Below are 27,455 nucleotides of genomic sequence, written 5' to 3' on the forward strand. Positions count from 1 at the left end.
TTAGGGATTTACAAATTGAATTTAAAAATGATTATTATCTCATATATTGTGATAATCTAATCCCCGATTTAAAAATTTTAAAGCAGAAAATGAAACCTTTCTCTAACCAACAGCTCCACATGTAGAACCAAATGCACCTGTTTTTTTTCTACAGCAACTTTATCACTTATTTGTTACCAGAGAAGAAAATCATAAATATTGTGAGTGCCTAATGCACTGGAGAACAGATTATTCCTCCAAACTACAGTGAAGATTCACTTTAAAAAGATTACATTAAATTATAATCAGTATAATCAATAATCACCTCTAACACCAGGTGACTACATCCATCATGGTTGCAGGTGAAATGCGTATCTGCTTTAAATGTTAGCATGGCTTCAATGTTTAGTGGAGTAAAAATGTAAAGTCGATGTTCCTAAAGACGTTCGCTTAAGACAGCGATGCAAATTTTCAAGACAACTCTGTGAACTTGACATCCTCATAAGCCCTCACTATCAAAGATGTAAACAGAATGGCTTCCTCTTTCCAAGAGGGAAACAGCTTCCTTGTTTTTTCCAGAAGGACCATAAATATAACCCCAGGGAAGTAATGTAGAATGACAGCTTCCAAACTCCTGAAGTGATACCAGTTATGTGTGCTGTACACGTTCAGCCAACGCTTCATGGCATGATATCTGAGGCTGAGACTTCAGGAGCTTTAGGAGAAGATCTGAAAGTAATAAAGGTGACTTCTAAGCAGTTACAGGTTGATCAGTGCATCCCTCTTTCTTACCAACCTTAGCCGATTCATCGAAAGTTTTGAGTCGTGACTGACTGAGCCTTCATTTTCTGGCTAGCTGATTGTTGTAAAAGTAATGTATTGTCACTAATGTAAAGTCTCTTCTCTCCAAAAGTTACTCCTCTGGTTAGAGAAGTGCTCTCTTTTATACAATCAACAACTTAAAACCTGAAATTTAGCTAGCGTCTGCTTTGCTTCGTTCACTCACTCTAGATTGGCTTCAGTTTGAATATCTGTACAACAAGATAGACGTTAAAATAAACAGCATGCCACAAATGCTGTAGAGAACCCACGGTACTGTGACAAAAAGCTCAGTGTTTTAGTTTAGGAGCAAGAACTAGAAGAAAATCCTAGACTTTATTTCCTGGTGATAAATTACAAACAGAGTGAATTCAAATTGAAATCATATCTGAAGTGTTTTCTCTGGTGAGCGACTTTCCTGTTGACTCTTCCATCTCGAGCACTTGAGTGGAAATAGAGTTTAAATCCACACAGATATTTTTACAGAGTTGCTGTGGTTTATATCTCTGGTGCTTTGTGTTTATCATGAATCTGTTTGGTATTAATACCATAATAGTTATTTAAATTTATAGTAATAAGAGCTAGTGATTTTAACTACAGTTGACTCGTAAGCAGCTTCGGTCAGACTGTCTGGCCACGCCCACTTCTCTATCATTAACAAATTTAATATGAGAGATAATTGTGAGACCATATCGACCTAATATAATTTTTTTTTCAATGTGAAAGCTTATTTCTAAGTCAGTCATTTAAAAAAAATTATAATAACTTTTGTGAAGCAACAAATGATGGAAGAAGAGAGGTTCCAGTTAATATCTACTAGAATAGAAGCGCTAACTCTTTTAATGAGAAGTATAAATGGATAAAACGTACAAAGTGTCATTCTTCAGGGAGATGATGTGACTCTACTTCATCACACCTGTCTGTTCTGGATGATTTTACCATCAAGTTTTGTTTAAAATGTTGTTAAATGTCCATATGCCTGGTACAGTGTGGTGACAGAATGATCTCCTCAGACTCTAAGCATTCTTCTCCCCAGACAGCAAACGTGCCTGATGTGCTTCTGAATGAGATGAGAGCAGAAATTATAATAATAATAATAATAATATGTTTAATTTATAAAGCGCCTTTCCCAAGCTCAAGGACGCTTTAAAAGGTACAGTAATTCAAGACAGATGAAATATAGTGTAACATACATATACATATTCATCGGACATTTGCCCAGGACAAAGGATCACATGCAGCTGCATGAGATAATAACAGAAGACAGGACTATACACAAAAACATACAGTACAAGAGATAGGACTCTACATAGTACACGATACATACACCACATTTCAGAAAAATTCAGGACTCCTAATACATATGCATTTACTGATAGTGAAGTTTGAAAAGTTTGAAGTTTGGAAATTCCACCATATGGTGAGATAAAAACTGATTGCTCAACTTGTAATAACGAACAAACTCTGAGTCACTGCGCAGCTCATCAGTCTAAAAAGAAATGTTTTTTTAGAGTTTGGTTGTTAATTTTAGTGTTTCACCAGCTGAGTCCATCTGCTGAGTGACTTGTCACAGCACAAAGAGACACGAGGCGTCGCTTTAACCCAGAGCTGATCTCACACACCGCTTCACATCGACCTCCCTTTCATCAGTTCACTTGACCTAGAACCAGAAGGATTGTTTTCTATCAAATTTCAGAATAAAGTTCTATGCTTAGAGAAAAGTCACACAAATCTCAAGTGTGCATAATATTATTTATTTATTTGTTTGTTTTATGTGCAATGAATACATTTTATTTGAATTTTACACAATTTATTTTTGAACAAGCTTCCTTTTTTTTACATATTTATTTTCTAACTATTTTCATTACAACTGATTCATGTGTATGTGACTTTTTTATTGGAAATGAATACATCTTGATTTTTACAATATTCATTATAAAATATGTTTCTTATGATTTTTTTTGTTCACAATTTCATAATTTACATGTGATACCCCACCTCTATTTTCAAACTTTTTTTTAATTATGTATAGATTTATTTATTTACATTTGCTTTATTGAACTTGTCTATCTGTTTATGTATTTTTCTGCGAAATGAGTACTGTTTCTGAAGCCTGATATCACAGTGATGTTCTCTATGTTGTGAGATCCAATCAGAGCTGTAATTTTAAAATATTTAAAATAAATTTTAACTACTTGTAACTTCAGTTCATTTTCAATAGAAACTGAAAATGTTGTGTTTAGACTATAAACAATCCAAATGATGATCGTCTCTCAGTTTACTGTAATGCTCTATGAAATTCTTCTATTGCTCGTTCACTCCATCTGCTGGTCAAAACCGAACAGTACAACTTCAATAATCATAACGATAATAAAGCTAAAAAAAAAATTAGACATTGCCAGGAATCAGGAATCGTGTTTTTTTAATGAATACTTTTCAGCTTTATGATTTATATTACTAATGTATTATTATTAAATAATATATAATAGATTCAAATGTGCATCACAATCAGCTTTATTTAAACTGACTGTATTCATAATAACTAGTTAGTTCAATCCTAAAATATGTTTAAAAATATTTTTCCAAATAAAATTTATGCTTTTATGTAATTTATAAAAAACAAAATGTATGTTATTCATGACGAATAAAAATGCATAAATAGCATGACTTCTTATTTAATAAATTAGAGACTTGTTAAGAGTTTCAGATTGGTGGCGGTACATATATATGTAAAATGCATGGGTCACTTTTTATTTATATTTTACACTAAAAATCCAAAATCTAATATTGGAAATTTATCAAAGTGAAATAATAATGATGTTCATCTGTTAAAATCCATGTTTTCAGGTGAAAATCTCTTTTTTAATAAATAAACAGAAGGCAGATCAAGCTTAATATAAACACCACAACTTAACATCATTACAGTTTCTGTACAGTTTCGCTCAGCTCAGTGTCTTTAGAATATTACAGTGTATTTTATTGGTGTGTTCAGAATTAAAAACAGACACATTTTATGTTTTGTACTTTTGTATCTTTGACCAAAAAGAGTAAGAAATGTTTTTCTTTCTTTCTTTCTTACTTTCTTTCTTTCTTTCCCCACAAATGTCCCTTCAGGGGTTCCGTCAAACTTCTCATTCTCTGAAGATGTCCATGAGAAAGTAAATGATAAGGATGTGATAATAAACTTAAGCGAGCTGTTTCAGGGACACTGCAGGTTTCTGTCTCACGCTACACACTTCACACCTGCTTTAGAGAATTCCAGGCACTTAAAACATTGATGGATTGTGTAAATGACCAAAACTCACACACTCCAACACACACTCCAACACACACTCCAATACACACTCAAATACACTCAAATACACACTCACATACACTCCATCACCTTCATCTGTGCTTTCTCCAGAGAGCTCTTGACCAATCACCAACTCTTACTGGGGATGCTATCTCTCTCTCTCTCTCTCTCTCTCTCTCTCTCTCTCTCTCTGTATTTTTAGAGAACTCTCCACATCCAACCTCCTGAAGAGCTTCATTAATGCTTCATATTTCCCACCAAAATGATTTCCACCCACGTTTTTACAACATGCCAAGTTTTCAATATTTGCAAGTGGAATTCATTATCGGTCCTTACAGTCATTTATTCTCTCGTTCAGAATCAAACAGAAGCACAGACGATAATTTGCCATGTTGCAGTGTTACGTTTGTGTCACGCTCTTTTTATTATTTATTTTTTAATTTTGGTTTCATTAGTGGCTGTAAAATGTCTCCCTCAGGACAGAACGAAGGAGCGCTAATTTGGTCTTTTTATGTGCAATGGCTGCGAAGTGTAGAATTGTTCAGGATATTAAACTCCAGCATTTCTGCAGTTTGTTTAACACGTGTGAAACACAGTTCGGTATATGAGTGCATTCCTGAAATGCCTGCCTTCCACCATGTTCCCCTTTGGTTTTCGTTTACTGAGGAGCCAAATCACAATCACACATAGCGTGTGGATGTGTAGAAGGATGTTGATGTGGGGGATGTTTAAAAAGAGAGAGAGTGTGTGAGAGAGAGAGAGAGAGAGAGAGAGTGAGAGAGAGAACTAAGAACTGAGAGAAGCATGAAGTTAATGAGGACAGGATATTGATTCAATGTTCTTTCAAATCATTTTATGCTAGCTGTTCCAGTTAATTTGTTTTTCAGATTTTTTGCTTCTGTTTCCTTTTAATTGTTTAATGTTTTGTGTACAAATAGTCAAATCTGCCCACTTCTTTCTGATTTCTTATCACTTCTTCATATGTGCGTACATCATGTCTAAAGTGTGAGCAAATAGAATGCTAGACACATGTGTTTTGCAAATATCTACAGAACACATCAAAGACAACGAACCATTCATTATTTTTTATTAAAATATATTCATAAAAAATATGGATATAAAACACAACATTCAGAAACGAGCCTGTGTGTGTTGCTGCAGTGCTTCTACAACACTGCTGGATTTGAGCTCAGTGATTATATCCACAGTTTGGCAAAATGACGACATGAATAAAACCTTTCGCACAAGCAAATGAAGTTGAGGTCAAATGTTCCTTTTTTTCTTTCTAATGAACAAACAGCATCCACAAAATCACTACACACTCATCTCATCAGCACAAAAACTGCCACGAGACCATGAATGGAAAAAAATCTTTTTTTTTTGTTTTTTTTAGCAAAAAAGTGAATGTCTGTTAGTGTCAGTAGAAAATCCTTCTGGAGAGACCTTCTGGAGCTCATAGTCCGCCATATACATAACAACGATATGAGCAGAATCCTTTAGCTAGTCGACGTGGGCTCTTTGGGCATGTACATGTCGGCTAGCTTTTTAAACTCCGGACCCCAGGTACCCAGGAAGTCATACTCATGATCTCCTTCATTCACCGATGACTCCAGTGAGCTCAGAGACTCGGCGATGGAGCCGTTGCCCTCGTAAGCGTACGTGGCGAGGGAGTCATACGGCGGAGCGGAGGGGTCGGTGTCTGTCTCCTTCAGTCTGTTGATAAGGAAGTCTCTGAGGTCACTGCACTCGTTGACAGGTGAGCGTGTGCGGTATGGAAACAGGACGTCCGGGATGATGTCACGCCGCAGCTGGTTGCTCTCCTCCATGACCTCCGGGTGACGCAAAGCTCCGATGTCGAAGGCCTGTGTGTCCTCCTCGCCGCCGCCCTCGTCGTTGTAGCTCACCACATTGTCCCTGACATCCTCTTTGGAGATGATCAGAGGTTCCTTACGTCGCTGCTTCCTCAGGGCCGAGAACAACACCACAATCACTGCAACAATAAAGCCAACAAACAAACAAGATGTTTTCAACAATTACATATTAGTGTTAAGTAATAGGCACAACACGTCATATATTTTTATCTGTTTGTTGTTATATCTCTTGCAGAACATCTGCAGAAAAAGTTCCTTCGAAAAAACAACGAACAATCCTACAGCTTTTCTTGTTTCCTCAGGAAACCTTAACTAACTGAAAACCTAATTAAAGCTATATGGTTATACAACTGACTGCTGGCAATGGAGACTCCTTCCATAAGTGTTGCATTAACATCTCCTTACATCAAAGCCTGCGGTGAACAAGCTGTTGTCATAGAAACGCTAACATATTAGAACAAGGTGCTGTTGTATAAAATGAATCAGTACATCCCGACCGATCAGATTTGAGAATGGAACTTCGGAGGGTTCCTAATAAAGGGTTACTAATGTTAATGTGAACTGCGTACTGAGCAGGATGACAATGCAGAGCAGGATGGCCACCAGGGCGGCGGTGCTGAGCCGTGTGGAGAGTAGCAGAGCGTCAACGCTGCACGAGCTCAGGTTCCCCGTTCTGTCACATCCACACACACGTACGGTCAGCGTGCTGGTGCTGCTCTGGATGGGATAATCCGAGTCCGAGATGACGATGGGCAGGTAGTATGTGTTCATCTCCTGCCTGTTAAAGCCGCTCCGCCTGGTCAAAATCCTCGCTGTGTTATCTGTAACCAGTCAACCCCATGTGATAAATCTCCAGGGTTTCAATCCAAGGACAATGCAGAATAGAGTAAAAACATTACGCTACATGCATTCTGAATTCACCAGATTCACCTTCGTTGTCAAAGATAGTGAAGTTGGGATTGCTGGAGCTTAAACTGAAGACGAACTTGTGTCCGACGAGAGGCTCATCCGTATCGATGGCACTGATGGTTTGGATTAACTGAAAATAAACACACTTTTGGTCACAAATTTTAAATCAAATAATTATTAATAATCAGTCTCAGAAAATGGTGGATAAGGAGGTGTGGCCATTATCTGTATAAAAAAGAAGAATAATGCAGAAGGTGTGGCATATGATTGTCTTCATCATATTGAAGGAAGTGTGGCATTTTGATCTGCAAAAAGGCTTTATAAAAAGTAGGTGTGTCCTCTGTGCCTGTCAATCATAGTGTAGGCAGTGTGGCCATTGTACCTGGGAGTCAAAGTAAAATTAAGTCATGTTTTCTGTGCCTGTCACTCATATTTGAGTGGGTGTGGCCTCTCTGGCCACTATGAGTCATTAATAAAGTGTTTAATAAGCCTTATTACTCTATTCTTGCTGGCTCGATATTTATACATATCTAATATTCACAAAGCAAAATTGACTTTTTTTCTATAATTATTATTTAATGGATAAAAAACACACAAATACATGTTTAGCAAAAACAAAATGGTAAATACCTGTCCAGCTCTGACGTTCTCACACACTAATGTTTCGTAAAACATGGCGAACTCGGGTGCGTTATCGTTCACATCCAGCACCTTGATCAGGACGGGAACGCGGCTTCTCTGACGAGGATTATCTGTAACCATGGCGAAATAAGCAGCGTCGTGAAACATGCTTAAGATTCGTGATGTAAATGTTAGCTCTGTTCTCCAGAGTGAACTTACTTATTTCACTGGCAAGCACAGAGATGTTGTGCCACTTCGACACCTCTCTGTCAAGAGACTTCAGGGTTGTAATGGAGCCATTTCTGAGGTCGATGTGAAACAGTCTGTCGGGATCCGTGTGCTCGTCTATTGCGAACCTGTGAACAATTGTTAGGCTGAAATTACTCTGGTGTCTGTCGTGTGCTTTTATATTTTATGTAGGAGTATTGATGTGATAATAGAGGCCTATTCAGCTTGCAGCCCGGTGCTGGTACAGTATCTGACTCATTTTACTTCTTTAAAAGGCATGAGTGAAGCCAAATCTATAAAACAGAATACTCTTTTAATTTCAATGATGCACTAACATTTAATACAAGAAAAGACCATGTGGAGCTCAACGCTCAATCATTCTTAGCTTAAAGAATAGTTGTATTGTCTTTCCTAGTTGTTAACTAATTTTAAATGGTAAAAAAAGAATAACAATAGAATAACATGCTCAGATCTGATCTACTGTGGTGTACATTTGCACTCAATGCCATTTCCTTTTAACAGCTTAAGCCAATTTCAGAGTATTTTATCAAAAATCTTTTATTAACAAAATTCATGCCCCTTACTGAACAGGATAGTCGGTTGCGTCAGGATCCCAGGCAGTAACCGTCCCAATGATGCTTCCCTTCGGTGTGTCCTCATTGACCTCAATAATGAAATGTGGCCGACTGAACACCGGTGGCTCGTCCACGTCCTTTGCCGTCACTTTAACGATGGCTGTGTCGGAGAACGGCCCCAGATGCAGGAAACCGGGGTCTGTGTGTGTGTTACTCACTTCCACTTTGATGGTGTAGACACGCCTGCTCTCATAATCCAGTTTCTTATAGAAAATACAGAAAGTGTTAAGAAATTTAAATTTGACCAAAGATTAGGATGTGGTTCATTCTGATAAGTCAGAATGTAATGATTAACACCATCTAATCAAAGCTTTATATTAACTTGTTCTTTCTAGTACGTTGTTGTTTCTATAGTAACAGCTCATTTGCAGGGTCTTGTATGAGAATATTAAAAACATATTCTCACTGTTCTTGTGAACTTTTCACTAGGAGTTTATTTAACATGGAAGGAGTCTTCAGTGCCACTGCCTTGTCTCGTAACAGTCAGGATACAGATGAAGCTGGAACTTAATTTATTAGTTTTTTTTTAATTTATTATTATCTGTTTATAGCTTCTTTAATACAAGTAGAATAGGGACTTGTGTCCTTGTGTCCCTAATGCAAGTGGAACAGGGACTTGCTAAAGAAGCAAGGCTACTGTAAAAAAAGCACAACATCCTACAACAGGGTCGCTTCACTTAGCACAAACACATGCATAGATTCTGAAAAAAGTTAGGGTTTTTTTTTTTTAGGTTGGTGATGGTTACAGAATAAATATTTCACAGCTTAATCATGAACACCACATTCCAGCAGAGGAAAAAGTAGGGAAAGCCTCACACCTCTTAAAGCTTTACCTTTTTGACCACGATTATTCCCTCTTGGGATATCTCATCAGTAATGATGTCAAGTGAGTCTTTCCCGTCTCCTTCCAGGATCCTGTACTTCATCTCTGCGTTCTCTCCCTCGTCCCCGTCATTGGCTTTAATTCGACCCACCGTGGAGCCAATTTCTGCCGACTCATAAGTGCTCAAATGATAGGAGCCTAAATTACCATCAAAAGCACAATTAGTTTCATGTGTAAAAGTGAGCGTGAAGACGGCATTAAAATTAGGAGACAAAGTTATATGACCTGGATCTAATATAGTAAGGACAAGCCAGTTATTCAAAACCGATGGCGTTTTCATTGTCAATTTGCGAGTGACTTAAGTGTGTGATGCTTTAAAATAAATCCTTGCTCTTGAAATGTTAATAATATGTCAGTGTCTTACTGTAGGCAAAGCGTGGCGGGCTGTCGTTAACGTCCGTAAGGGTCACATTGACCACAGTGGTTCCAGACAGACCCCCCATCTGTCCTGCCATGTCTTTGGCCTGAATAACCACCTGGTAGTCCTTCCGTACTTCGCGGTCCATGTTAGACAGGGCTATTCTCACAATTCCTGCACAACAAAACACACTTTGATTTTTATTATGCAGTCATGTATTCTGATTGCTCTGAAAAACAGCATGTACCATCAAGGACAGCATTTGCAATCCTCATACAACTGGAATAAAAGTCAGACAACTAACTTAGAAAAAACATTTGGTCGCATGTCTGGGGACTTCACTTTCTCACTAGAGATCTGGGAGTTGGCTCAGCCTTTTAAAGTTAACTCTGTCCCTGTTGGCATTTCTGGAATCTGGACCCTTTTTTGTGGGTAAGGTCTCCCAACATGAAGTACAACCCTACCAATGGAACGTTCTAGATTTTTGTCTAATTTGTCTTACATCAATTGCATTTCATTCTCTTTACCTATTAGTTCTACATCTGCTTGGGTTGCTATTGCTCATGGACAAATATGATAGTTCAAAATGCATTGTGTCGCTGCAAATATTTGATCATGCTACTCAGGGTTTGCATGTTGGGTTTTGTCTGATCTATCATCTTCAGGACTACCTTGGTTTGTAGTCTTATTTTTTACCTTTATTCTAGTTAATCGTCCGGCTTGAATTACAAATCTGTCCCTATTATCTAGCTCAAAATAACCTTAAATATACTTTATTTTCAAGCCTTGTTTAATTGATCGAATTAATGGCCAAAACCCTGAATGTTTTATCATCACTGGGACTACCCTAGTCAGTACTTCATATATTGAGATTCCTTCCTTTTTGATATGATCTGCCATCAAATCTATTTCCTGCTCCACTCTGATATGGAGCGGAGCGCCCCTGTTCGACTTGATCTAGTCATCACAGCTATGATTGTTACTGTAGGTAAAGGATTTACTTTAATTTCTACTTTAAAACTTCTGCATTTGCCCCACTTTCTCTTCCAGTTCCTGGTATTATACATACACAAAATTGCTTCTGCCTCCTGTTTGCATCTTTCACTCTGCTACAAGATGCAAGTTTTTTCTCAAGTTTCCCATTCAAACTGCCATTTTTTAGGTCCCTTACTAAAGCTATTACCATCAATTGGCATAACTGCTTCTGTCAGCAAAGTTCTTTGAATTTGTTCTTTTTCACCGCTGTGGTTTGGACTACAGACTTTATTAAATCCCTTCCAATTACAAATCTACTTTTCCGTATGTGTAGCATTCTTGTTTTGTTTTGTCCAGTTATAAATGCATTTACTCTGGTTCCACTTTCATTTCCTGTTACTGTGTATCTTTGCAGAACTAGTAGTCCAAAATAGTCTCTTCCACTAGTTGCTTTTATGTACATTTGGATTCAATACCTGTATTGGATGCTGGATGCTGTATCTACACAACCTTATTACTCTTGTGTCCAAATACTGCGGTACAAGTTTTTTTTCTTCTCCACACACTTATATTTCCAACTGGTGTGCACTCATCCATGTAATTATTGCACTGTAGCTCCAAGTACTGCTGTGAAGCCTTTATATTTAATAGGCAAGGTACACACCAGACATAGACTTGCTACATACTTAAATTAAATGCTAAATTGTTTTTTGTGTTTCAAATAAAGACGGGAGAATATTCAAAGCAGAATTTGCTCTTCTATATAAAGGCGGTCGGTGTGCCGCAAAGTCTTTGGAAAATCACATCTTGTTTGGGGAAAATGGGGCAGCAGCAGGGAGGGGCACCATATTGCAGCACCCCCATGGGGTAAAATGTCTTCTTAATGGACATAACGGGAACACTCAGAGTGAGGGAAGGGTCCAGGGGAATTTTGTGCATTTATAGAAGTATAAATAAAAAATGACAAAAAATATACATAGCCTAGCAGGTCTGTGTTAATATTTAAATTTTGTCTGGTTTAAAATGATGCCTTTGAATGTTGTTTGTAGCACCATGCATATAAATTTGAACGCATGCTGTGATCTGCAGCCTTGTTTAGTTTACATAGATATCAGACTTCTTTAAAAAACAGCTTTGGAAATGACACTTTTAACCATATGTTGAAAGGACACACCTGTCTCTGGTTCCACTGAGAAATACGGTTGCCCTTGTAATATGCTGTAGACAAGCTTCGCGCTGTTCCCGTACGAGGCGTCATCTGCATCCGTGGCATTGACTTCTATCACGAAAGTACCTGAGAATAAAGGAAAAAGGATGTGAGGTCAGTCAAGGCACATGGCTAAAAACATATTTTGCAAATTTAGTCATCAAATAGAGTTAACCTAGGGTAACGTTAAGGACGGATAATTCAAAGAAACCTTAGAAACCAAAGGTAATTAGAAAAAAGACCTCTTCAAGGACTTTGGGGTAGTTAAGGTTTGTTAATTTGCTAAAGAATTTTTACTGTGAAAGGGAAACCTTTAGTCAAGGGTTCCAACAGATCAAATGAACTCTAAGAGAATGAGAGATATCCTTAGAAAGTTATTAGCTGGAGTTATTTGGCTTGCTGAAGAAGTTCTCAAACTTTCTGTTGTTTATAAATACAAAGCGCTACATAGAAACTTAAGAGTGTTCCCCGAATGACAGTCCAAATAACCTGCAAGGGAAAAAGTGTCCTTAATGGTTGTTGCTAGGAGTTCTACTTAGAACTTCTACATTTTTAATGGATTTTTAAAATTCTTTCCTCAAACCCAATAAAAGTACACGTTTAGATAAGAGGTCTCTCAGAAACTTTGTGTTAGTTAGGGTTTGTTCAATTTCTAATAGGGTTCTACTAATAATCCTACCTTCTGTTGTAGGGTTTAAGGGTTCCCTTAAACAAATGAAACACTCTCGTATATGCAACCCCCTTTACCTCTGACTGTTACAAAGCACTGACACTGGAGACTCCTTCCATTAATGTTGAAAAAAAAAACAGAACAATTCACCATAGCAATAGCAATGCTTACACAGGTTTTTATCCATATGTTACTATAGAAACGACAGCATATTAGAATAAACACATTAATATAAACCTTCGATTTGCAGCTGTTGTAGTGTCAGCTCCAGAATCGTGAATTCAGCACTGTGGTATAATAACCGAGTCAAAGAGCTGTTAGAGTGTGCGATTTTTGTAATTGGACTTCCTGCCAGCCTCTGGTGATAAATGATGGATGGCAAAAATTAGTCTGTGACCGAGCGAACAAGTGACTTTGTGCTAACATTATGTTCTTTAGGTAAGATTCTTCCCCCTAAACACAAGCTCTTACACTGCTGTTAGAGCAAAGTATCAGCTGATTAATCTCAGGATAAAGACGTCTCCTGTTCTTGAGGATTGGGACTGTCCTGGGTACAGGGGCCATCAGCAGCAGCAGCAGCAGCAGTAGCAGCGCTCATGAATATGTATAATCTGCCACATATCAGAGTCATTTTCCCTGAGTTCTTTGTCACCACAAAACCATCCTTCCTGATTGTGTGACAACTCAGTGATAAAGACAGAATTAAAATGAGATGGGCCATGTGCATAAAATGGGCCATGTGCAAATGGAAAATCGTCTCAGATTCATATAGAACCCAGAAGGTCACTTTTACTGGTACCCATACATACATTTGCATGAATTTGCATCATATAATACAGTTATTGTAGATCTACTTGAAAAGCAGAGTATTAACCCTTGTTTTAGGTATAGAAACCGACAGATCTGCAGATCAGGACCCGTTGCTTGGTAACTTTTTAATTTTGTTAGCTAGCTATACTAATGTGACAGAATTTCTATGAGGAATCTTCATAACTGTTTAGAAATTTCTTATATTGCTAGTTGGCTAAGCTAATTTTAAGCTACATTCAACAGTGTTTCTACATTAGAATCGTAAACTTTATTAGAATCACAAACTTCATATATAGTCAAACTTTAATCACCTAGTTAGTTCCAGATCAACTTTACTCCCTAAAATCTAAAAAAGTATTGTGTAACATAAAAAGTTTGGATTTAATTTAAAGATAATATTTGACATCTCACTCCCCTGCTATTTTCTTTTATGGAGACCGTAGGATACACTTACATGTCATTGGCCACCCACGGCGCAGTTTAATGTTTCCGCGCACTATGACAACTTCGTTTTGGGTATCATCACACCCACCTACGGCTTCGAGTCCAGAAATAGAAATGCAATCCACAGTACAGCAGTTATCAGTTTAGCATTAGTTTTGGTGCAGTGCACCACGCTGTTAATGTGATATCTCATCTTTCAGGAAGTAAAAAATAACTACAGATGGTTTAGAAATGCAAAAACATCTCTCTCGCTCTCTCTTTCTCTCTTTTTCTTGCTTTTTTAAAACTACTAAGTTGGAGTTATTTTACTTTCTCTCTAGCAGAATCCCAATGAAGCTGTAGCACTTCTTCATCTTCTTCTTCAGTCTGCCCTCTCCTTTACTTTTCCTGCTCTGGCATCAACACACTCTGATGACTGGAGGAGCTTCAGTTCTGCGTTACTGAACACAAGGTTTCAAGTTCAATTCCCAAGACTATCAGAAAGGCACTTTTGGGGCTTTGAGCAGTAAATCTTTAAACTTTAATTTCCTCAGCTCTGTGCTTACACTGGATTCAGTCTCACATGTCATGTGTGAGTAGCTTTGGATTAAAGATGAACGGATGGACTGAACTTGTCTATGAAGTTATGTGTGTTTTAAGTTTCTTCCTATAACAATGCAACAAAGAGTTTTATTCCTTTTACACCACATTAATATGCCAACTTAATACATATGTGTTTCTTAAGGAACAGAGTTTTTTTTTATTTACTTTTTATCAATTAATAGTTGCATTTAGTGCAGTGTAATGCCTGCAAAACAAATGAGATCTTGTTCTCTTGTTATACAGTCGTTCTCACACCTCTTTAATTTCTTTAAGCCGAAAAAACACAACTTGTCATGTTTTCCACAAACCAGCAAAGTGTAAACTCTTCTGTCCTAAAGATGTCAGAAAACTTTAAGTAACGTGTCAGAAAAGCAATTTATTTAAAAATAAACAGCAATAAACAAATAAAGGAAGTCAAAAACAATTACTTGCTTTTAAATCAGTTTATATGGAAGCTCCAGGACATTGTGAATGAGCTGTTGCTATTGAAACGATGGCGTATTAGAACGAGTGCATGTCTAAGCTGCTCTTATAGAAAACTAGATCAGCACATTCCTTCTGACCAATAACAGTCCAGATCTCAGCAGTGATTAGGCAGTATGCAAAGTTGTAAATGAAAATAATCATTGATTGCTAATGCGAGTTAATGTCAAACCAACCAAAATGTTCTTATTATGGCAAATTTCTGCGCATCTGTTTAATTGTAAAATGGTTGATGAAAGACTACAGTAAGCTGTCTGGAATTAATGAAGTAGGAAATTTGACTTAATAATATTGGAGGATTGCTCTAATGTTTAATTATTCTAAGTCTGATTAGACTTTAATTAGATGATTACATTAATAGGAAAGCTAACTAACTGGTGCATCTGATTTTTTTCCAAGATGGATATGCGGCATCCCACAGGGCGGAATACTGAGTCCCCTGTCATTTGAAACTTTTAGCCTTTTAACCACAGGTTATAATGTTGTTTAGCAAATCCACATTGATTACTTATAGCACTGAAGTTGGAACCAGTTATTTAAGGGCATGATGAAGTGTTCCCATTAATTATCCCGCTAATTCCCATTACGTTTTACTCCAGCAGTGCACAGTTGGAAATTCTGGAGGCATAGCATTAAGAGGAAATGCTTGTGGGCATGCTGTTATATATAAATATGACACAGCAGAGCTGTAACAGCCTTTCTATTTCGTGCCTTGGTTGCATCACCACTCAACTGTGGCTCAATTTCCAGAAACAAAATAGGTACATATATCCCTGTGCTCACAGGAGAAGTAAAACTGGTTACCAGGAGGGGAAAAAATAAAAAAAAAAATGGCTCCCGCATCATACTTCAGTCCCAATTCAACACTCGCTGACATTCTTCATGCTCCAGCAACTTGTCAAAAAAATAAAAGTCTGGAAAAAAAAAAAAACAAAGGCACTGAGCCATCCTTGACCTTAAAGGCTCTCGGACGACAGATTCACAGAAGCATCACGCCTGAGAGCAATCTCCCAGCGTGATATTAAATGCACCGCGGGAAAACAAGAAAACATGCAGAATTCGATATGAGCTTCCTCACCAACGTCAGACATCTCAGGGACACTAGCAGTGTAGATGGCTTGCGTGAACTTGGGCTCGTTGTCGTTGATGTCGTGAATCTTGACGATAAACTCTGTGGCCGGTTCCAGGGGAAGGCCAGTGTACTTGTTGAAGGCCTGTGCTTGGAGGGTGTAGGACGCTTTTTCTTCTCTGTCGAGTCTCTGAGTGGCATGGAGATCACCTGACTTTTCATCGATGCGGAAAATGGTCCCTGCTCCTTCTCCGGAGAGAATGTAGCGTGCTGTGCCATCTCCTCTGTCTTTATCCGAGCGAAGCTGTAAAGACACAGAAATACAGACAGGTTATGAAACAATCTGGATCCTGACCCTGGGACTCACATCGTCACCCACACTGGATCACACTGATGTGCACCCTGGATCACATTAATGTCCATTCTAGGACACAATGTTTCTTCTCACAAAGTTTTAATCTTAAGACCATGAGTTACAGTACCATGTGTGTTGGTGTTGAAACCACTAATTTTATGTTCTCTTACTGATGGATTTTCAACTATGAATTGCAGCATATCAGCAAAAGCTTTCAGAAAGGAAGCTCTCCGGGGACAAAAGCAGCTAATAAGCACCACAGAGAGAGTTTTCAGAGCTCACGCCTTCGGGACTTATTCCATTAAACACTAATGAGGCTTTTAGTCCGTTTTGATTTAGAATTTTTTTTCACTTTCTCTCGCTGTCTCTCTGTATGCTTTAGCTGCATTACTGTTTGTAATAGAACTGAATTCCTGCTTTCTGTCTCAGTACCAACTTTGCTTGTCACAGGGGTTGAACTGTAAATTTTGCTTCTCCAATTTTCTTTTGTTAGCATCCTGACTTAATGATTATAGATGAAACAGTTCATCAGATCCATGTTTATTTATGCATTATAAATAAGTCTTCTGAAATTTGCCCTACAGGAACAGCTCAATATTTTCTTGTACAAGATGGTGTCTTGTTTAATGTGTATATTATATATGAAATTCTCACTGTGGTCCTGATTCTCCACCCATAGGAGATCATTCACCCTCCACAAATCACCACATTCTCTCCACTGATGCATGATAAAATTTTCACACAGGGGTGTTGGACATGAAGAGTTGCCAAGATTCCATTGGTGCCAAAACCTCTGCTGTGCTACAGCAATGTTCCTCTTTATATGCTGACAGTTTTTCTGTGATTTTATTTTTTGTGAAATAAATATATAAATTCAGCTCTACAGATTCCTTTCACCTCGGAAATGTAGAGAGGAAATCTGCAAAATTCCAGCACAGTCTCATTACTGGAAATTCAGAGCATTTGACTTCTATATATAGTCAAGACCTGAGGGGGTGTAACTAATTCGGTGATGATATGTGCTTCAGATGTATGAAGGATAAGTTTCAAGCAGCCAGTGATTCAATAGCAAATAATTTAGAGCTTTGCCTCCAGCAGAAGGTCGTTTAGATTTTATTTACATCATTTAGAGCTTATTTAAAGAAAGTGTTGCTCTCGAGTAGTCAGACACCACAAACACCTTCTTCACTTTGTGTGACAGACACAAAGGACACACCTCCTTCACTGGGACTAGTGAAGAGGCCACACCTTCTTCACTTGGTGTGACAGACACAAAGGACACGCCTCCTTCACTGGGACTAGTGAAGAGGCCACACCTTCTTCACTTGGTGTGACAGACACAAAGGACACGCCTCCTTCACTGGGACTAGTGAAGAGGCCACACCTTCTTCACTTGGTGTGACAGACACAAAGGACACGCCTCCTTCACTGGGACTAGTGAAGAGGCCACACCTTCTTCACTTGGTGTGACAGACACAAAGGACACGCCTCCTTCACTGGGACTAGTGAAGAGGCCACACCTTCTTCACTTGGTGTGACAGACACAAAGGACACGCCTCCTTCACTGGGACTAGTGAAGAGGCCACACCTTCTTCACTTGGTGTGACAGACACAAATGACACGCCTCCTTCACTGGGACTAGTGAAGAGGCCACACCTTCTTCACTTGGTGTGACAGACACAAATGACACGCCTCCTTCACTTGGTGTGACAGACACAAAGGACACGCCTCCTTCACTGGGACTAGTGAAGAGGCCACACCTTCTTCACTTGGTGTGACAGACACAAAGGACACGCCTCCTTCACTGGGACTAGTGAAGAGGCCACACCTTCTTCACTTGGTGTGACAGACACAAATGACACGCCTCCTTCACTGGGACTAGTGAAGAGGCCACACCTTCTTCACTTGGTGTGACAGACACAAATGACACGCCTCCTTCACTGGGACTAGCAAAAACGCATATCTTTTTTGTCAACGTGTCTTTCACTGGGACTAGCCAATTGGCCATGGCTTTTTTACTGGGTGTGACAGACAAAAAGGCATCGCATCCTTCACTGGGTGTGACAGAAGCAGGAATGTCATTTGGTTATCAAAGTCAGAATGAAATATTTTTCCATAAAGAAAGCAATATGCACCTTCACTCATTTTAACACTGACTGCTAAAGTGTTTGACATACAGTAATGCAGCATAAATCACCTGACTTGATTGTGAAGAACATCACTTAAATCATCACATCTGCCACCTAAATTGAAGTTGACCTCCAGCACAATTACGCCAAGGTAAAAGTCGACTAAATGGAAAGGTGATTTAACGTCGTAGCTTCCTGACAAAGTGAAACGCAGAACTATTCTGAAATAGAACAAGTTATAAGAAAAACCTAAAAACTAGCAGCACACTCAGAATTCACACATCTCTGGCCCAGTTTTAAGAAAGTGCATGTTACGGTGTTGAGACGGTGGGATGTGATTTATAATCCTGCAGCTGTCAGTGTAAAGAAAACATCCTGCTAGATTGTTTAAAGAAAAGTAACAGACAGAAAGACCAGACAACTCTCTTTTCCTCGAGGGAGATCATGTTCTCGCTGTCCACCTGGTCTTTTTATGGATTGTGTTTTCAGTGAACTGGATGAAATGTGTCCTGTACCGCACACTTCCTCTGTTGTTCTTTCTTATCTCAAACTTTGAAAAAAAAAAAAACTTTTTTGTAATTTTTTTATTGACATTTTGGGATTTAAGTCCAAAAGTCACATCAATATTAAAGCACTGTGTATTCAAAAGTTCAGTGTATTTAGAGTCGAGTTCCGCTTGTCTCAATGCAGACAATAAATTGGTGACAATAAATAAACTCTAGTTAATGTGGCCCTGTAGTGCCAACTTATGGTTATAATACTTGTTCAGGTTATCTGATAATGGATCACTTTTAAATCTTTGCTGTAAATTATAGTTACATGAGAACTCCATAGTTACATCGCAGCATGTCCTTGTTGCAGTTGATTTTAAGACGTCAGTGTTTTCATACAGCAACCTCTTTAATTTGATCCAAACCAATTTGTCTGAGAGAAGAGATTTCCATCATTAATGACTGTGATATAATTAATGCGTAGGTTTTTGCTTGTAAAATGAAGTGTAGGAATCTCCATGATTTTATCCGTGCTTCTAACATCTGGCTAAAATACAACTCTGACCCTGTTATGCATTTCAGCGTCATGTATCATGTTTCTATTAATGGGTTTTTACTAATACATTATCGTTTCTATAGTAACAGAGGGTTAATTCAGTCAGATTTGTATGGTAGAAGTCTGCTTTTCAGAAACACATCGAACTTAAGGTGAATGAGATACATCAGCTGAAGACCATATCAGGTTCCTCTGCTGTCAGACAAGACCAGGAATCTGATGCTATCACCAAGCCAGACGTCACCTTTTTTTCAGTGTTTGGGTGAGTCACTGCTCATGGTAGCCTCAGACTCCTGTTCCTAAAGGGAGAGGAACCTGATGTACTCGTCTGCTGTTGTAGCTCATCCATCTCAAAGTTTTGATGTGTTGTGTGTTCTGAGATGCTTTTCTGCTCACTACGGTTGTGATTATTTGCGTTACACTAGACGTCCTTGCAGCTCTGATCTCTCTCACGAACAAGGTGTTTCCACCCACAGAACCCATGCCCAGCCCATGTGACACCAACGACCATGATCAGACGTCCTCACACTGACATTTTGATGTGATCGAAAACAGAAGCTCTTGACATGTAGCTGAATGATTTTATGCGTTGTGCTGTCACCACGTGATTGGCTGATCAGATAACACCAGCTGATGAGGTGTACAAGTAACCTATGAAAGTGGATATCTAGTGTATATGCAGTCTAATAAAGAGATATTCATTTAACGTTTTTGGATGCAGTCTCCTGTGTACTTGCTTCATAAAAGTCAGCAGTAAAGCTTTCTGTAACTTTCTGTAACTTTAAGCTTTCCATAACCTCGGGACATAATATGCAAGAAAAAAGTGCTCATCTGAATAAAAATCTACAAAGCATTCGTAGCATGAAAGCCTTTAAGATATCCCAGTGACCATTTTAGAACTGACAACAGAAAGCAGACTTGTTCTTAAAAAGAGCTTGCTAGTCACTTTTTAAACGAGATTGAAATGTAATATGCGAACTTTGCTGACGTTAGCAAATAACGCTGACGCTAACTGACATTTAAAGCTAACCCTATTAGCCTTTTAATTAACTGAAAGTGGGATTTCAATCAGGCAAAAGCTGAGCAGGGGTTATATGCTAACATGACCGCCGCTGTTAGCGCTCATTCTTTGCTAACCAGATTAGTGTTTTTGATTGAATTAGAGTATTTAATTAGCCTTAAACAGACAAAATGAGACCTTTTTTCCTTCAAAATGAGGTGGTCATACGGAAGGCCAGGAATTGAAAGTGTACTAACGGCTCAGATTAGCCATCAGACCCTTTTCCAGCATGACAAAACCCTTGAAGTGTTGACCTGAAATCCTCCTTGAACTCGGCTGAGCGGCTCTCTTCTAACTGTTGCTTTTGGTGACAGTAGGGAAAACGTGCAATATATTTTTAGTGTTGCAAATTATACATTGTGATCACGCCATGTCAGGAACAGAGAACGTGCTGATGAGTGCTGGTGTGGGCTCCTCTTTCTTGGTTAATGTGGCATAAATTTGGCATCGCCTCTGAATTGCAGCTTGATGAATTGCAAATCCTCCTTTTATACGGGTGCTGCAGATGGGTAGGAAGTCAGAGGATGAAAAAAAGAAAGAGAGAGAGAGAGAGCGGGAGAGATAGAGAGAGAGCACAACGAGAAAGAGAATGAAATAGCCCGTAATTGTCGATTCCTGTCAGGTCCCTTGTGAGCCACTTTGTCCTAGAAATGAGAACAGTAAAACCAGCACAACGCTTGGTACAAAATACTCTCCCTCTGTATCAGACGCCCACCCCTCGGCCCACGTCTTTTTTTCTCCTTCACCCCTTTTCCTGCTCTCTTTTTAGCTCATCTGTGAATATTCATGCCTCTGCAACTGTGTAATTCACATTTCTGCGGCTTTATTTTTCCGTGCTTTGATAGCGGCCTTTCTACGCACCCGTATTCAAACATCGGCGTGTCACGCCACATAAACCTCAAAGTAGATTTTTCATTCCTTCACAATTTCCCCCTCAAGGCCTTGTTTGGAAGTCGGTTCCAATTTGAGAAGATTGCTGGTGGTGATAGGGATGAAAATGGGGATGAGGGATGCAACGAAACTGTGTGCCGTCTCTCACCTTGCCCACATACTGATAGTTACTTCCTGTGTATTCCTCCGACAGGAAGAACTGCCTCCACATCCAGTCACGCTTGGACCTGTGCAGCGGTCGTCCGTCCGGCTGCTGCACACGAAGAACGATCCCCCGACCCCTCGCTGCGGAAACCAAAGGGAGGAGGGAAAGCAGCACAAACAGCCAGAAGAAGGGATTCATCGCTCGGCTGTTTCCGATTGATCCTCGAGCTTGGGCTTGATCCCGGATGAATAATCTAATAAGGAAGGCGGCGCTGAATGGGGAACGATCTAAACGCTTGGATCAGCAACTCCGGCATCGTAGATGCTGGCTTTGATCTTCCTTTGAATCCCTGGAAAAATGAAAAAGCAGAGAAAAGTGAGTGCGTTTGCATGCCAACTTTCTGTCGAAGAAGAAAAATTCATTACATGCCATGCCAGGCTTTTGATATGAAATGAAAACTCAATATCTTTTCATCATGGTTTTCATCCATCATTCCAACAGGGATGGAACTCGGAATGAATTTAAAAGCTTTATGATATTGTTATTATTATTCTATAATTCTGTCACTGTGGGATTACTGCGACTGTGCTGAAATAACAGTGATGACCTGAGTTTGTGTTTTATTCCCCTTTTACTACAGCAGCGTGTTAAAGAACAACACAGAAACCAGAACACAGGTCAGATCCTGATCAGTTAATTTTCTATTAAGGTAATAAGACAAAAGTCAGAAAAAATAGAATATGGAAGTCGGAAAACTCCACCTCTGACTCTTGACCCTGATGATGTTAAATAAATGCTTCTGTACAGAAAGCATCACCATAGCAACACCAAACGAATCCCTGCGAGCTACAACTAGCTGTTCCTATAGAAACCGTAACGTCATTAATATAAATCCGTGATTTGCAGCATCATTGCAATTAGAGTAAATCCATCAGCACCTTCTGACCAATCAGAATGCAGAATTTAGCAGATACATCATCAGCTAACGTCAGGAAACACCATGATAACACAAGAAGAAGCCTGTTCACTATAAATATTTATCACGAGGGATCCCTCTGCTAACATAATCCAGAACTTTAGATAATTACTGCACTGCACTTTCTGTATGTGGAGGATGTGGAGGTCTGCAGGAACACGGCGGATGATCTCTGCCAAACAGAATGACACCATTACAGACACCTGATTGCACAAGTCACTTTTCTCATTGTTAAATCCATTTTTTTTTTAAATGCTCTCCTCCTCATTATGTGTCAGAGGTATCGATCGAGATGATATTGTCTCCCTCGTGCTGGAGCCAGCGCTAACAATGAATAATCCAGGAAAACAAGGGCAGCAACTCAATAAAGCGGCGCAGCAAATCTTATTCACGAAGCGTCGGGCCGTCCTCCCTTTCACAATGTCAAATCTGTTTACGCTCACCAGTTTTTCATGCGCGGATTAAGCTGCCGAAAGTAAAGCACAGGTGCATAAATGCACGAGGGTGCACCAAAGCCGCTCATATAAAGCGAATCGATACGCTCGACTTTGATTAAGTGTAGCAGCTCGTCTGGGGTCGGATTCAAATCCCTCTCAGCTTGTTGCCTTGTGTAGTAATTGCCTTTAGCTGAGAGGCCTAAGTTTGTTTCTTCGGCTTGCAGACTGACAGGAAACTTTCACTTGACTCGGAGGAAACGGGAACTTACATCACCTTTAATGGTTCTTTTAAGTTCTTTCTCCTGTTCCTCCGTAACGGAAAAAAGTTTGCAATAGCAATGTTTTCCTATTCCTGATCACACAGGGAATTAAATAAACCATGTAAGAGCACGCTACGAATCGCACGTGTAAACAAAATAACATGTTGATGTAAATGAATCGTGTTGACAAATGAATCACTGGTAAATCTAAGTGTGATGAATGATATAATCACACATGAGCGTAAATGGGTCATGGGGCCCAATATCCCCTGGGAACTAAATGACCGTGTGTGAAAATCACGTGTGAACTAAACGAATCATGTCAAAATATTACGTGTGGAAATAAATGAATCATCTATAAAAGTCACATCATAGAGTAGTGAAATAGATATAAAAAAAGTTAAACGAATGGAATCATATGTAAAATCACATGAAAATCATGAAAAATCATGTGAACAGAAATGAATCCAATATTTTTAAAGTGAATCATGTGTACAGTGATGTAAAAATAAATGAATCATGCTAAAAAGAATCAAATGTTTCATCAATCATATGACCAGAAAAGAATCACATGAAGAATGAATCATCACACGAAAATCACATGTGAATAAAATCACACAAAACTAAACGAATCATGTAAAAATCACACGTGAACATCAACGTATGTGAAAAACACAAGCCCACAGCTCATTTAAAAGCCATTCTTACAGATTAAGGAGCCTTTAATGAGGGAAGATGAGTGAGTGTGTGTCAGAAAAGCAGCTGATGTGTTCAAAGAAACGAGAGCAGACAGGTGGAGAGGAGCTGAGTTAGAGGTGTAGAGGTGTACAAGGATATTCAGCATCATAAATTAAAGTAAAGCGTGTTTCCACCACCGGGTTAAACTAAACCCAACCCAACTAAAACCAACAGGAGTGTACACTCTAGACTTTTTGGATGTGGTGTCTCGTAGCAACAGCTCCTCTCTAGTGCAAAAAAAACCTGCAGAAGCCTCGACACATTTGTCATAATCGCATGCCGTGGCTTCCACCGTCTCCAAACACCGAGCACAAACAGACCTCCACCTACATCCGAGAACGACGTACTGTATCTATCTGCAAAGATTTCCAATAACATCGTCCAACGTTTTGAAAGTAAGCGTTCTGCTAAAAATGAAGGATGGTGTAATAGAAGCCCTTCCGAAAATTAGTCCGAGATTGCTTTTGTAATTGAAAAACCGAGCAAGTCCGCTAATGGCTTTCTGTAGAGTGCAAACGCTTCTCGCACGTAATCCTGCCGCAGCTCTGATGTTAATCTCGTCGAGGCCCTCGGGCTTCATGCGTGCATGCTTGCGTGTGTGTGTGTGAGAGAGAGAGATAAATGGACTCCCTTTTGTAACAATTAAAACGTCTTGGATAATTGTTCTTCTTATTATTATGATCGAACGTTCTAATTAGAAATGTAATTTTAAAACGCCGGACATGAGCGACCCTCTGTCGGAACCCTGTGACATGCTTCTGAAGTGAGAAAGGGAAAAGGAGAGAGAGAGAGAGAGAGAGAGAGAGAGAGAGAGAGAGAGAGAGAGAGAGAGAGAGAGAGAGATGGATGGATGCAGAACTTGAGAAGTTACAGCTTCTGATTTTGTGAGGGCTTCAATCTGAGGTCACATTGAGGCTGTTGAGTGAGAGAAATGTGAATAAATGGAGAAAAAAGAAATAGAAATAAATTGAAATAGAAACCGAGCATTATGGGAGAAACACATGAATAACGTGACAAATTACTGGGCAACAAAAAAAAAGGAAAAAAGAAGAAAAATCATGTTGGTTTATAGATAAAAATGACATTTCGCTTTTGGACACATGGTGGAGCCCCCGAGCTTTTCTACACCTCCATCTCTCTCTCTCTCTCTCTCTCTCTCTCTCTCTCTCTCTCTCTCTCTCTGTGTGTGTGTGTGTGCCTCTCTCTTTATCTATCTCTCACTTTGGACAATTTTCACAGCTGCCGTCTCCTCTGTAATATTAATGCCCTGTCGTCTTTGTTTTGAAACTTTGATACAGATCAAATCTCTGGCTCGATGATTGGTTGCCCGGAGGATCAGGCTTTGATACGGCCAGGTTCACAGAATCAAGGCAATCGTGCGAGCTGTGCGTTATTACAGACGACACTTCCTGTGATTCCATTACGCCGCCAGGAATTAATGAACCGTTCAGGGTTTTTTATTTTTTTGGAAGGCCGTCCTCTGCGGTGGTCTCGAGGAATCTTTAACGTAGCCACGATCAGGACGTTTAATACAGAACCGTCATTGTGATTAGTGCATCGCTGATGTGTTGTGCTGTTTTATGGCGGAATCTTTGTGTATGATGAATCAGTGCAGTTGCTCAGGCTCCCTAGATGATTATTTTCCACGCACGTGTCTTTCTTTCTAGAGACGGATTAATTACCAGGCTGAGAGACATAGAACGTGCACCCTAGGACAGAGGCATTCATATTATTACATCCTCTCCATGGAAATAAATTGATTGTCTCTGACTTTTATCTCATTATGAGGCAAATTGCATCCACTCTAATCCCCTCTTCATAAGAAATAAAGAGAGAGAGAGAGAGAGAGAGAGAGAAGGAGAGAGAAGGAGCGAGATAGAGGAAAAATGAATCCGGAATCAAAGTGCAAAACGCAAGTCTCATAATTCATGTCTGCGTTGAAAGGCAATTATACATGTGACCCCGGCTCGGAGGAAATGCGCACTTTAATTTGCACCAAACAGTCGTGCCATTATGTGTCCGGCTCAGATGTATAAATCACTCTGAGACTCGCACGGCACATCCCAGAGAGAGCCAAATCAAAATGTCAAACTCGACCCAAACTAACCACAACGATATTATTTCTAAAAATTATACAGGGGTTTAATTTCCTGACATAGATTTCATGTAGAAGTCACGCAGCATTGAGGAGCCTCCTGGGTTACAGCCACTGCAGAGTCTAAATCTCACATCACATCTTTTACATTTTTTCATATTTTCTTTACTCTTCTTTACTAATACCAAAACATATGTCAAGTATATGCGACATGCGAAATTGGGACTCGAATTATGCTCGGTTTCACATTCTGCGTTAACGTTGTTTAAAGTCAGGATCGGAATATTTTACAGGACCCAAGATACGACCCTGAGGGACTCACTATAAGACATATAAGACAAAGACAGACAGAGAGAGAGCGTGTGTGTGTGTTTGTGTTTGACGCATGGAAGTAATATCAATGGCTATCAAACAGGTCCAACTGACACACACTTTCAGGAATTAGGAGCGAAAGCAACAGGAGCAAAAATAAGGACAACCTTCAAAGCTAAGGGTTCATTAGACACCTGCATCACGATGGAGATCAGATCATTAACTATGGAGTCAGTTATTGTAACATTTTTTTAACCAAAATATAAAACGAATGAATTCATAACAAACTGGTCTGATCACATCATCATCATCATCATCATCATCATCATCATCAATCATAACGCAGCACTAGACTAGCTTTAGTGTAACTTGTACAGAAGTGAAGAAATCAATCATATTCTGATATTTATGGTGATGTTGGTAATAGTTCCATCCAGAGATCCTCACCTCTTGTTTAAAAGGCATGAATATTTATCATATAATATAATTAGGATATTATTATGATATAAATATGGTATTCATTTGCATTGAAAGGAAACAAACACTCCTTCATGGGCATGGATATAAAATATTAACAGCTCCTTATATGCAGAAGCATGTTGCACAGCTGGGAAAAAAGCAAAAAAAACAAAAACAAAAAAACAAAAAAACAAAAGCAAAAAGAAAACAAAGCTTCTTACCTCAATAGAAGGTTCCTTCGCTCTTTTGGGCGCGTGTCGTTCTTATTGAAGTGCGACACTGGCTCCTGTCTTCGCCTCTTGGCAGTGCTCAGGCTCCGAGACTGGCTACAGTTGTGCAGAAGACTCCAGCTGCCTACCCCCTCTCTCCCTCTCACTCACTCTCTGTGCTCTCTCTTCTCTCTCTCTCTCTCTCTTGCTATGTCTCTCTGAGCTCTATCCTTTCTTCTCTCGCTCTGCTAGACAAGGATGCAGTTTGCAAAAGGGTGGGTGTAGGTGGTGGGAGGGGGGGTTGGGGTGCTGCTGCTGATTGGCTGCCATTCATAAGGCTGTGGTAGGGAGGGGTGGGCTGGTGGGGGGTATGTTAGCAAAGCTGGCAGCTGACTGAGGCACCAAAAAAGAGGAAAGCAAGTTAGAAAGATATTAAAGAGATGCTAAATAAGACAAAACATCATGGATTTTTACACATCATGGATTTTTATCCATTTCTAGTTA

General features: G+C 39.3%; 1 protein-coding gene across 1 annotated transcript; it reads right to left on the reverse strand.

The window, feature by feature from the left end:
• Positions 1 to 5,251: 5,251 nt before the first annotated feature.
• Positions 5,252 to 27,168, reverse strand: cdh10a (cadherin 10, type 2a (T2-cadherin)). The gene is made up of 12 exons (XM_060859478.1): positions 26,964 to 27,168; positions 21,469 to 21,814; positions 15,848 to 16,142; positions 11,748 to 11,867; positions 9,605 to 9,772; positions 9,191 to 9,378; positions 8,307 to 8,560; positions 7,714 to 7,850; positions 7,504 to 7,625; positions 6,895 to 7,003; positions 6,534 to 6,785; positions 5,252 to 6,083 (listed from the first exon to the last, which is right to left on the reverse strand). Exons 2-12 carry the CDS (start codon positions 21,661 to 21,663, stop codon positions 5,590 to 5,592), a joined length of 2,334 nt encoding a protein of 777 aa, XP_060715461.1. The 5' UTR covers positions 21,664 to 21,814; positions 26,964 to 27,168; the 3' UTR covers positions 5,252 to 5,589.
• Positions 27,169 to 27,455: the final 287 nt, after the last annotated feature.

This window comes from Tachysurus vachellii, chromosome 1 (assembly GCF_030014155.1).
Source record: "Tachysurus vachellii isolate PV-2020 chromosome 1, HZAU_Pvac_v1, whole genome shotgun sequence".
Classification (NCBI taxonomy): domain Eukaryota; kingdom Metazoa; phylum Chordata; class Actinopteri; order Siluriformes; family Bagridae; genus Tachysurus; species Tachysurus vachellii.

Excerpts from the sequence above, each read along its gene's own strand:
- cdh10a (XM_060859478.1), bottom strand. The coding sequence starts at position 21,663 with ATGAATCCCTTCTTCTGGCTGTTTGTGCTGCTTTCCCTCCTCCCTTTG. Across the intron at positions 7,626-7,713 it reads TGTGCTTGCCAGTGAAATAA|ATAATCCTCGTCAGAGAAGC; the intron begins GTAAGTTCACTC and ends CCATGGTTACAG. Across the intron at positions 6,786-6,894 it reads CACTATCTTTGACAACGAAG|ATAACACAGCGAGGATTTTG; the intron begins GTGAATCTGGTG and ends GACTGGTTACAG.